The sequence below is a fragment of the Dipodomys merriami genome, unplaced genomic scaffold (assembly GCF_024711535.1).
Source record: "Dipodomys merriami isolate MVZ:Mamm:240054 unplaced genomic scaffold, mDipMer1.0.p SCAF_21, whole genome shotgun sequence".
Taxonomy (NCBI): domain Eukaryota; kingdom Metazoa; phylum Chordata; class Mammalia; order Rodentia; family Heteromyidae; genus Dipodomys; species Dipodomys merriami.
The window spans coordinates 6,860,112-6,872,326 of NW_027203493.1; the positions used below are offsets into that span (position 1 = coordinate 6,860,112).

At 46.0% G+C, this 12,215-nt stretch overlaps 1 protein-coding gene across 2 annotated transcripts in view; it reads left to right on the plus strand.

Annotated features, from left to right (window-relative positions):
* Window positions 1-8,439, plus strand: part of Agbl2 (AGBL carboxypeptidase 2) — a 36,935-nt gene extending 28,496 nt beyond the window's left edge. For both annotated transcript variants that reach the window (XM_070032329.1, XM_070032328.1), the window contains 6 exons: window positions 731-861; window positions 3,865-3,931; window positions 4,779-4,904; window positions 5,571-5,681; window positions 6,014-6,100; window positions 7,945-8,439. In XM_070032329.1, coding sequence (XP_069888430.1) covers window positions 731-861; window positions 3,865-3,931; window positions 4,779-4,904; window positions 5,571-5,681; window positions 6,014-6,100; window positions 7,945-8,112 — 690 coding nt within the window. In that variant the 3' untranslated portion in view covers window positions 8,113-8,439. The remainder of the gene's footprint in view (window positions 1-730; window positions 862-3,864; window positions 3,932-4,778; window positions 4,905-5,570; window positions 5,682-6,013; window positions 6,101-7,944) is intronic.
* The last annotated feature ends 3,776 nt before the right edge of the window (window positions 8,440-12,215 follow it).

Below are 12,215 nucleotides of genomic sequence, written 5' to 3' on the forward strand. Positions count from 1 at the left end.
TTGACTCATCTTTCATAGCTCCTCTGACGTGTTGGCTGGATGTGCACCAGGCTGGATATGATGTTTAACAAAAAATAAATAAAAAGAAAAGTTGGGCACTGATAGCTTATGCCTGTAATCCTAGCTTCTCAGGAGGCTGAGATCTCAGGATCACTGAAGCCAAGAAAGTCTGTGAGAACTCTCATCTCCAATTAATCACCAAAAACAAAACAAAATAGCATTGAGCAAAAACAAAAACAAAAAAACAACTTAAGGTCAGCACACAGGCCCTGAGCTCAAACCCAGGACTGAGAAATAAATAAATAAATAAGTGGGAAATTTGGCCTCAGTGTGTTCTGTTTAATCTTATCTCTTCCCTGTGGCAGTGCTGGAGGTAGAATCCAGAGCCTCTCATATGCCAGGCAAGTGCTCTACTCCTCCAGCCAACTCACCCTTGCCATAAACCAAAATCAGAATGCCTTACCACCCAGAAAAATAAATCACACCATTGCATTGTTTCTATTGCTATAGCAACCGAAAAGTGGTGTGAAGCCATGTTCACTGATCTTCTGCCCTAAAATCATTCTATTTCCACAGCTTATGTAACTTCTCTGTCAACATGTCCCTAGCAGCAGGGATTGCAGCTTTCCAGGCCTCAGTGGTGAATGAGGTTACTCTCAGCATAGACTCAGGAAACAGCTGGTAAATAAATCAGTAATTATTAAAATAGTTCTTTTTTTCACTGTCACAGTTCCTTCAGTGTCTAAAAGAGCTTAAGGAGCTCTTACACCAGGAAATCTACAAGAAGTTCAATGAACTTGGACAAGTCATGAATTTAGAAGGAAGTTGGAGTGATATTCCCTTATCTGATATTGAATCCAGGTAACAAACTTCATTTCAAAGAAAAGACAGAGATGTTCTATTTATTCTTTTTATTTTTGGTGGTACTGAGGATTGAAATCAAGACCTTGAGCTTGCTGGGCAGATGCTCTACTGCTGAGCCACACCTTTAGCCCTTTTTTGCACTGTTTATTTTGGAAAAGGTCTGTCTTTTTGGTAGGGCCCAACGCTGGACCAAAATCGTCCTAGAGACTGAGAAGGAACCAACAAGCCTGGAAGAAAACCAGGGGAATGTTTCTTTTTTAAAAACTTATAGCAGTCAGGGGCTGGGAAGGTGGTTCAGTGGTAGAGTGCTTGCCTTGCATGCCTGAGGCCCTGGGTTCGATTCCTCAGCACCGCATAAGCAAAAAAACTAAAAAGCCAGAAGTGCTGTGGCTCAAGTGGTAGACTGCTAGCCTGGAGCTGAAGAGCTGAGGGACAGCGCCCAGGCCCAGAGTTTGGGTGCCACGACTGGACCCAAAAAACAAACAAACAAACAAACAAACTTATAGCAGCCATTTGCCATTCTTCTGTTTATCATACTTCAGTGGCTCCTAACTCACTCAGATTCCTTTTTTTAAAAAAGCCCCTACAGTGGTCGCCAAGACTGTGGATGTAGCACCTGATCCCTCTGTGACTCCCATCCTTACCTTTCACATGCTGATACTACACTTTTCTGGCGCAGGGCCTTTGAACCAGCAATTCCATATGCCTACAGTGTTGTTTCCCCAGGTAGCTACGTGGCTAATGCCAGTCTTTGCTCTGATATCACCCTTTTCAATGTGGCCCATATTCATCACACTTAATACTGCAGCTTGCATGTCTGCTACCCCCTTTCCCCCAACCTTACCCTCCTGCAACTTCCCTCCATAGGTGCTCTACTTTTTTCAGAGCATTTATCACCCTTTTTGTGTGCATGTGCCTGCACGTGCATGTGCATGCATGTGTGTGTGCGTATACTGGTCCTGGGGCTTGAACTCTGGGCCTTCTTTTGCTCAAGGCTAGTGCTCTATCACTTGAACCATAGCTCCATTTCCAGCTTGTTTGGTGCTTGATTGGAGATAAAAGTCTCATGGACTTTCCTGCCTGGGGCTGCCTTTGAACTGCAATCCTCAGATCTCAGCCTCCTGAGTAGCTAGGATTATAAACATGAACCACCAGCACTCAGCCCCACTGATCACTTTCATCATCTATATTTACCATGACAGTTTTTATTGTCTTTTATTTATTGACTGTCTCCCTACTCCAACTAGCAGAAAAATTCTATAAGATTGAATATCTTTATTTTGCTCACTTCTGTGGCATGTGCCTGGAGTGGCATCCATATATGTACCCAGCACAAAAGGATAGCCAATATGTTGTTTACCTCAGTTCCACCCTGATAGTTGCCTTGGCTCTTTCAGGATGGAGGTAAGTAAGTATCCTGTTCCACGTGCAGGAACACCCTCTCCTCCAGCCTGCCAGCCAACAAGGCCCATACCTTATAGCACAGCTCGCAGTTCTTGCCAGCCAAACCCCAGGAAAGGGAAAATTCAATGTGACACTAGGCAAAGAACCTGAGTCTTACTAAAGGGAAAAGGTGAAAAGTTTAGTTTAGATATACAGCCACAACTTGTGAAGGGAGAATTGCTATGATAAAAGTAATGCTCACTGGGCGCCAGTGGCTCGCACCTGTCAGCCTAGCTACTCAGGAGATCTGAGGATCATGGCTCGAAGCCAGCCCAGGCAGGAATGTCTGTGAGACTCTGATCTCTAATAAACTACTCAGAAAAAGCTGTAAGTGGCACTCTGGCTCAAGTGGTAGAGTATTAGCCTTGAGAACAAAGAGGCTTGGGGACAGTGTCCAGGCTCTGAATTCAAGCTCCTGGATGGGTAAAAAAAAGAAAAAGAAAAAAAAAAAAAAGGAAAGCTCCTAGTTGGGTGGTAGTGGTTCATGCTTATAATCCTAGCTACTCCCAGAGGCTGAGATCTGAGGTTCCCAGTACAAACCAGCCTCCACCCAAAAGCTGGAAGCAGAGTTGTAGCTCAAGTGATAGAGTTCTAGCCTTGAGCAAAAAGAGCTCAGGGACAACGCCCAGGCCCTGAGGTCAAACCCCAGGAGTGGTATGTGTGTGCATGCGCGTGCATGTGCACACACTCACACACATACACACAGTAATATTCTTTCAGTGCACTGAGCTAACGAACTACTAGCTTCATGGTATAATCGGTCTAGCATGTATGAGGCCCTGGGTTCAATCCCCAGCACAAAAAATAATACATTTAGGGGCTGGGAAGGTGGCTCAGTGGTAGAGTGCTTGCCTTGCATGCCTGAGGCCCTGGGTTCCATTCGTCAGCACCACATAAGCAAAAAGAAAAAAGCCGGAAGTGGCATTGTGACTCAAGTGGTAGAGCGCTAGCCTTGAGCTGAAGAGCTGAGGGACAGCGCCCAGGCCCACAACCGGACCCAAAAAAATAATAATAATAATACATTTAGACTCTGGCTTGCAGGGTACAGATTCTTTCATTAATATCTAGACAGATAGATAAATAAATAGACTCATCCATTAATTCATTCAACACAGTTTTACAGAGTACCATTAGTACCTATAACAGGTTCTATCCAGACAGAAAAGAATGAAGAAAAGCCTGTGTTCTCAGACAAGTCCCAGTAACCTACTGTTCTCTAGGACACATGGAAAATTCCTGGGACCCTTATACCTGCTGCCCAGGGCACCTTTGCCCATCTGCCCAGTATTTACTTTTGCCACACAGATGGTGCACTTCTTGGTGCAGGAGCTCTGCCTCCTTCATCTGTTCTCTCTACCTAACATGCAGCGCGGTAGCAGTGGGTGCTCAGAATGAGCATGCAAGGGCGCTTGTCCAGAATTCTTAGTAATGGGAGCATGGACAAGACAGCAAATAGTAGGCCAGATACGCAAATCCCATGCAGCTAGTCTAGTGCATCATATACTCCCTTCACATGTGTTAATAGTTACTTCTCTTTCTTCTTTCCTTGTGGATCAGCACCAGTGGTTCTGACAGCTCTCTCTCAGATGGCCTCCCTGTTCACCTACTGAACTTAGTGGATGAGGTGAGATGATAACCACTTTTTTTTTGCTGGTCCTGGGGCTTGAACTCTGGGGCTGGACGCTGTCTCTGAGCTCTTCAGCTCAAGGCAAGCCCTCTACCACTGAAGCCACAGTGCCAACAGAGACGCATGTTGCCATGCCCAGCTGATTGTCTGAAGTGTGGTCCCACTAACCTTTTGCCCAGGCAGGCCTTGAACAGAGATCCTCCTGAACCAGCTTCTCAAGTAACTGGGAGCACATCTTACTTATGAAAGCCACTTTATGGTAACAACAACAACAACATAAAAAGCTAACTTATATGTGTATATGTGTGCGTACACGCACACATGGGTGCACCAATACTGGGATTTTGTGCTTTCATTCAGCTTTTTCCACTCATAGTTGGTGCACTACCACTTGAGCCACAACTTCAGTCCTTCATTTTTGCTGGTTTAATGGACATAAGAGTCTCCCAGACTTTTCTGCCCAGGCTGACTTCAAACCTTGACCCTCAGCCCTGTCACTCAGATCCTCCTGAGTGACAAGGATTACAGACAAGAGACACTAAGGTGCAGCTAAGTCTAGATGAACCACACACTAGATGACCCAGTAGTGTCTCTACATGACTTTATTCCATACGTCACCTGGTTTCATACTGCAAATAGCAGGTATCTCTTTGGTCGTTACTGCCCCTCTGGCTGTGTGTCTGTAATAGTCCCCATGGCTGTGCGTGTGTGAGTGTGCTGGGAGATGAAGTAGGGGACACCACTGTGAGGCCACGCTCTGGGCTGGCCTGTGCCGTCCCCGTCGCCATGGGGCGAGCAGAGCTGCAGAGGCTCATGACCAGTCTCGCTGCACTTTGCCACACAGTTGAATCAGAAGAAGAAGACGCTAAAGAAGAAAAAAAAGAAGCCACTTCAGACCCGGAAACAGCGAAATGAGCAGTACCAGAAAAATCATTTGATGCGGGAGTTGACGTTAATAGAGGATTCCCCAGTAAGAAAGCCCTTCCTCCTGCTTCTGCTGTCTGCTCACCGTGTCCCACAGAGGGAGCGGGGGCCAGGGGGCTGGGTGGGGGCCGAGCTTGCTGTTCTGAGGTGAGACTTCTTCCCTGCAGCCTCTGACCATCTCTGAGCATGTGTCGGCCTCAGCCCCGAACCCTTTGCTCTGGCTCAAGTCTGACTTTTGACCACGTCTGGGCTTTCAGAGGAAGGCAGAGCTGTTGCCTCAGCAGCCCGACATGGTCCAGAGTGACTTGGTTGGGGTTCAGGATGCCTGGAAGTCCCTCTTCCCCCTTGCTCCAAGCTCTCACACCCACCCACCCACCCCAGAGTCTCTGCTTGCTTGCTTGCTTGCTTCCTTTCTAGTCCTGGGGCTTGGACTCAGGGCCTGGGTGCTATCCCTGAGCTTCAAAGCTAGCACCCTACCACTTGAGCCACAGCGCCACTTCTGGCTTTTTCTGTGTATGTGGTACTGAGGAATTGAACCCAGGGCTTCATGAATGCTAGGCAAGCACTCTACCACTAAGCCACACCCCCAGCCCCGACTCTGCTTTCTAAAGACAGAAAATGACCGCAGAGGTTACAGTTTTGTTACTGGGTAAATTGAATTTTTATGAATGGATCAACTGAAGAATATTTTCCTTTCACCCAATCCTCCTAGGGAACAACGGCAGGGTTTGCTTCTACTCTGCCAAAGCAGTCTACCTTTTTAAAACATATGGAGAATCCCACGGCTTCAACAACGAGAAATGACAGACCAAGGTTCACTGAGGTAATGGCTGTGTCCGACCATTTCTCCCACAGGTTCTCTGATTTCTCCATTAAGCATCTCTCTCCCACACGGGAAGTAGGCATTTATATTGCCCTCACCTGACAGTTCCATCGGACATAAGGGAGCACAAAAACTGGGGTGTGGGGAGGACACTAACATGGCTTTGGGTTAAAAACCACTGAAGTCTGAGGTTAAGTACTGATATTTGTGCTTTTTTTTTGGCCATTTCTGGGGCTTGAACTCAGGGCCTGGGCACTGTCTTTGGGCTTCTTTTTGCTCAAGACTAGCACTCTACCACTTGAGCCACAGCTCCACTTCCTCATTTATTTTAGACACCGTTAAGTGGAAGAAATAAAGGCACCTCTCTGGACTCACCCGTGGCCTCCCTGATTCCACCAAAGAATAAAGAGACCATGCAGGTACTCCCCTCGGTGGACACATCTGTGTCAGCAGTTCATTGTCATTCATTTGCAGGTGCATGATGTGATTGGGATGGCGGGTGCCATAGGCCACAGCTTTGCCTTTTCAGATCTCTTCTGCCCAGGCAGACATGTAAGGCACTTTGCACCCTCAAGTTGAAACCACTTCCTTACTATGGGGCACAGCCCAAAAGGTATTGCAGGACCAGAGAAATCTGACCTGGAGCTGAAATTGATCTTTGTTTTTTTCCAGTACTGAGATTTGACTCACTTTTACTAAAGGTTGACACTCTACTATTTGAGCTATACCTCTAGAGCCTGGTTTTTACTGATTTGTTTGTTTGTTTTTTTTTGCCAGTACTGGGGCTTGAACTCAGGGCCTGGGCACTGTCTCTGAGCTGCTTTTGCTCAAGGCTAGAACTCTACCACTTGGGCCACAATGCCATTTCTGGCTTTTTCTATTTATGTGGTACTGAGGAATTGAACCCAAGGCATCATGAATGCTAGGCAAGCATTCTACTACTAAGCCATATTGCCTCCTCCACCTCCTCTTCCTCGTCCCCTTCCTCCTTTTCTTCCTCCTCTTTCTCATCTTCCTCCTCCTGCTCCTCCTCCTCCTCCTCCTTATTATTATTATTATTTTGTGCTAGTCCTGACACTTGAACTCAGGGCTTGGTCACTGTCCCTGAGCTAGATCTCTGCCATTAGAGCCTCAGCTCCACTTCTGGCTTGTTGGTGGTCAATTGGAGATAAGACTGTCATAGAGTTTCCTGTCCAGGCTGGCTTTTAACTGTGATCCTCAGATCTCAGCTAATCAAACCTGAGTAGCTAGGATTACAGGTGTGAGCCACCAATACCCGGCCAAATTTTATTTTTCTAAAAGAAGTCCAAATGAATTCATATGTATCTTTATGACAACATCTCTCATGCTTGCTTGCATGTTCTGAAACGTAGGAAAGTGGCTAGTGGCTAGTGAGCCCTCCTTACAGATAGCCCCGAATATGTCTCCAGGAGGGCGGTGCTCAAATGCGTGTAGGTAGAACAGGTGGGTATCAGTGGATTAATTTAGATGAACTAGACACAGGATGGACAGTTCTAAGGTGAAACCTCTGCCATTTTCCCAAGTCAGTTGTGTGGCAATTCCTGGGTGGATGCACTCATTTACCTAGCAGGGTCTTCTAGAGGACCTGCTATGTGTGGGGCCCTAGCCGACTTAAAGACAGGATCTTCTAGAACAGATGACAAGACCTAGCTCACCAGATGCTGCAGAGCAAGGAAAAGAAAGCTTTATGAAATCATATCCAAGAGAAGCATCACAGATGGGTGAATGATGAGGTGCCCTGTTTCCTCACTCAGCATTCACCTCGCCAAGTCTTTGGGGAACAAAAACAGATCCACAGCAGATGGTGCAGGCTGGGCTGTAAGCACTGCTGTAAAGGAAGCAGTTAAGCACAATGTGCTGAACGCATGGTGTGCCATCTTTATCATTTACTGCACTTGCTTGAGATTTCCCGCGGGATAGTTCTCTTATTAGATTCTACAGCCGATCAGATAACAGGGCTGGACATCGTCAGCGGTGTGGATGCATTCAGTTTCCTCTTCCTTGGTGTACCATTTGTGGACAGCAGTCTCTCCAATTCCTAGGGCAAGTTCAACTGGAGCTCATGGAGTGTGTGACTTTGTTCCACTGACCTCTGCCCCGCAGCAGTGGTGACTACTTCAGTATCTGGAGGGGAAAGGCAGGCATGCTTACCCACTCCTCCTGGTCAGTCTACCCTTAACCTTAACTCTAACTGTCCAAAGTGCAACAGAAAGTAAGCTCACCTCTTGTCTTGTTTGCACAGAACAAGAAGCCAGGCTTTCCACCATCATGCTCTCCAAAGAAAAGTACAAACTCCAGCTTGCCACCAGCTCCGCAACCAGACTGGCTGAAGAGCAAATATTCGGCCACAAGGAGAGGCCGCCCCTCCATGACTACGTACCCGTCCCTGCACATATACACGTACCCATAGGCAGGCCTGGGCTGTGCTACCTGGGCACCTCCTCCGAGGGCTTGGCTTGTGCACACGGGGGAAGCGGGAAATGTATGCGTGCAAAGTGCTCAGATTTGAGGTACCCTGGCACGGCCCTGGTGCTTGTGCTGGTGCACATCTTCAGGCGCATACCACGTGAGTTCAGATAGGCCTCCTCTTAGCCAATAGTTACTCTCTCAAATCAATTATGAAAGACTTTTCAACCTCTTTCAGAAGCATATTATATTTTTTTAAAAAAACACAAAATGTCAATACCTCCAAACGGTAAATGAAAATGTAATGTCATATGTATTATGTTCAACAAGGTTGTGTGAATTTTTTTTAACTCAATGATTAAAATTCTCTCTAACCAGATGTTTCTTGTGGTTGGCTAACTGCATATTGTGTGAACTGACCCTTGCTGTCAGCCATTTGTTTCCAAAGGTCCCCGGAGGGACCAAGCCTAGCCTTCTGGCTGCAGCACGGCCTGTTGTGCTGGAGTTACAATTAAAGAAGGCAGAGAGAACGCTGGGTGCTAGGGGCTCATGCTTGTAATCCTAGCTACTTGGGAAGTTGAGATCTGAGGATTGGGGTTCAAAGCCAGCCCAGGCAGAAAAGACTCTTATCTCCAATTAAACACAAGAAAACCAGAAGAGAGCACAAAAGCTCAGGGACAGTGTCCAGGCCTGAAGTTCAAGCCCCATGACTTACGAGAGAGAGAAAGAGAGAGAGAGAGACTCCAAGTACTTGGTTCAAGAGGCAGAGCACCAGCTGGGAGCACAGATCCAACAAGCAAGCTAAAAAAAAAAAAAAAAAAAAAAGCTTCAGCTCATGGAGGCCACGCCCTAGCTTCTGTCTTTTCTTATTTCTTGTCACATTGGCAAGTTCATTTTCTTTGTGTGTGTATGCCAATACTCTGCACCTTGAGCTCTTCCTTGACTTTTTTTTTCACAGCTGGTGTGCTGTCATTGGAGCTACACCTCCAGTTTCCTACCACATTGGACTGAAATTTTCTCCTTATTGTGGTGTGTGTGTGTGTGTGTGTGTGTGTGTGTGTGTGTGTGTGTGTGTGTGTGTTTTGTGATGCTCACACTCAGAGCCTCTTACCTACTAAACACTTGCACTATCACGGAGCTACATTCTTAGTCACTTTTGAACTCTGTCAGCTACCTATAGAGTAGTGATTAACCCACAGAGCAAAACAAATTTTATTGCAATCCCAATGTGTGAAACTTCAAGAAAATTGTAGAACAGTTTTTTGTAGAAACTGAACAGATTGTTCTGAGTTCCCAGCTGCTTATGAGGTAGAGACAGGAAGATCCCAAGTTTGATGCCAACCCAAGCAGTTTACTGAGACTGTATCAAAAGGAAATTTCCCCAAAAAGGATTAGCCACAGCAGAAGAATGCTTGTAGAACATATATGAGACCCTGAATTCCATCCTTAGCACTGCATAAAATGAAATAAAATCCTTACTTTTTGGACCTTGTAGCCTATTTTGGGTCCTAGAAATATCTGGTATCATCAGATGGCTTTTTTCCCTCTGGTTTTGAAAAGTTGACAACGCCTCTTGAAAAAGGCATAAACAAATGTGAGTGGGTAAGGCAATGGCAGGAAGCATTTTTTCTAAGTTTTTGATAGAACAGTATAAAAACTCTATAGATACAGGAACAATTTGAGAACATTCTAATTTTATTTTTATCACTAAAACTACAAGAATCTGAGCTGAGTGTGGTACCCCATATTGTAATTCTAACACTCAGAAAACTGAGAAAGAGAATCACAAATTGGAGGTCACACACATACACCCCCAAGAAAAAGAAATCACCAATCAGCCCTTGGCAGTTGGAGGTATGACTCAGTTGGTAGAGCACCTGGCAATGAGCAAAAGCATCAGGTACTGAGTTCAGGTGCTAGTCTCAGACCAAAAAAGAAAAGAAAAAACTGGAGTCATTCTGGGCTACATAGGAGACCCTGTGTCAAAAAAAAAAAAAAGTGTAAGAATTGTGGAGACCTGGTACATGGCCACTCTGAAACTTTCATGTTTATTGATCACAGTATTAATTTTCTGTGGCTATATTTTCTGTGGATACCAGAGGCCAGCTGATCTGTCATACACACACACACACACACACACACACACACACACACACACACACACACACACACACACACACACACACACACACACACACACACACACACACACACACACACACACACACACACACCTACCTGGTAGGAGGGCCCCCTTGCTTGTGGGACCTCTTTAGAATCCCAAGGGAATACAGAGCATCTCATCGTGAATGAGAACAAGTATGTCAAAAAGAACTTGCTTTTTATTTTATTTTTCTTAGAGTAGTTAGTTCCTTAATAATTAACTCACCAATCCATTTATGCCCTCCCAAAAAGTCCGTCTCTAATCCTAGGCTCTTTTGGGATCAAGTTTCCAATACAAGGGCCTCGGGGGATGCACTCAAACCACACCAACAACTATTGGAGAGAAAAAAAACCCACAATAAAAGGGTTTGGCTATGCAGAAATAGAGTTGCTAATCTGAGGCTTCGCAAGCTGTTCACAGACCGATTCTGGTTTCACTATGTGGAAGGGTAGAGAGTGGTTTCCAGGTCACAGACTTGGCACCTTCATACAAGATGCCTTTGAAGCTACAAAGCCTCTGCTGTCCTTTCCACAAGAAGACAGACTGAATGGCTTGGCTAACTTTACTTGCACTAAATTCTCCAGAGCCATTTCTCTCTTTTTGTTTCTTTTTCTTTTCTCCAGTGACAGTTCTGTTCATTTCTTAGTGGAATATTTCCAGCTCATCTCGGTTCAGGCTTGCCAACATCCAACATCTTTACCACTTTTTCTTTGCTCTCAAGCTGCCTGATCAACGAAAAAATGTCCCCAGTTTATTTTCCCTGTGAGTGGGTTCCACGTTGGCGCTACAAAGCTGAGTCATGTCTATCATTCCCTATGGAATCAGGCTCAGAAAGGGCCTGTGAGTGTATATTCACTAACAAAATCCACACCATGGTGTTTAATAAGGATTGAAAGAAAAGGAGATTCCCCGGGATGGGTGGAGGGGGTAGGAAGGTGGCTGAGTAGTTAGGGTGCTTGCTGAGCATGCATGAAGCCCTGGGTTTGATTCCTCCGTACCACATGAACGAACAAACAAAACGGAAATGGCACTGTGGTGCAAGTGGTAAAGCCACAAGTGGTAGAGTGCTAGCCTTGAGCAAAAAGAAGCTAAGGGACAGTGCCCAGGCCCTGAGTTCTAGACCAACTTCCAGCACCAGGAGGAAAGGGTAGGGAGAAAAAAAAGAACAAAGAGGGAGATCCCTGTCGTCCACTGCAGCAGCCACAGCCCTGCATTGCCCCTGGGCTATGGACCTCAACAAAGGCCACAAGAGGATCAAGAATGTGAGCTCCAGACACGCCAAGTTCACCAAGTTCATGGTGTTCAGATTCAGCCGCTGCAGATAGATGTCCCAGCACAAATGGGGTTCTGAGTTCATCAAGACAGGATGATTCTTGCCCAGTGCCAGTAGATCACACCTGCAATCCTAGCTACTCAAGAGGCTGAGATCTGAGGATTGCTGCTTCAAAGCCAGCCAGGGCAGGAAAGTCTGTGAGACTCTCTATCTCCAATTAACCGCTAGAAAACCAGAAGTGGCATTGTGGCTCAAAATGGTAGCGCATGCTCCTTGAGCAAAAAAGTTCAGGGACAACACCAGGCCCTGAGTTCAAGCTCCATGACTGACCAAAAAAAAAAAGACTTTGTAGAAATAATTAATTTAATTAATTAATTAAAATTCCACTTTCCTTTCCTTTCTCCTGCCTGGCTTCACTTCCTCCCCCACTCAGCTCAGACTCCAGGGTCTGGATATAAACACCTTCTTGTCAGCACCCAAGGGCTCTCGCCCTCTGTTCTTGTGCCACATCCACCTGGTATTTCTCCAGAACTTGGTCAGCCAGCCACCCTAAAACCATCTGTCTTCTCTGCTCCTGTAACTGGGCTTCCAAGATAGCTGCAGGAAGAGTGGACCCAAGCCACCCCACATGCATCTCCTGCAGCCTGCACAGTGTCCTCAGCTCCTGAAG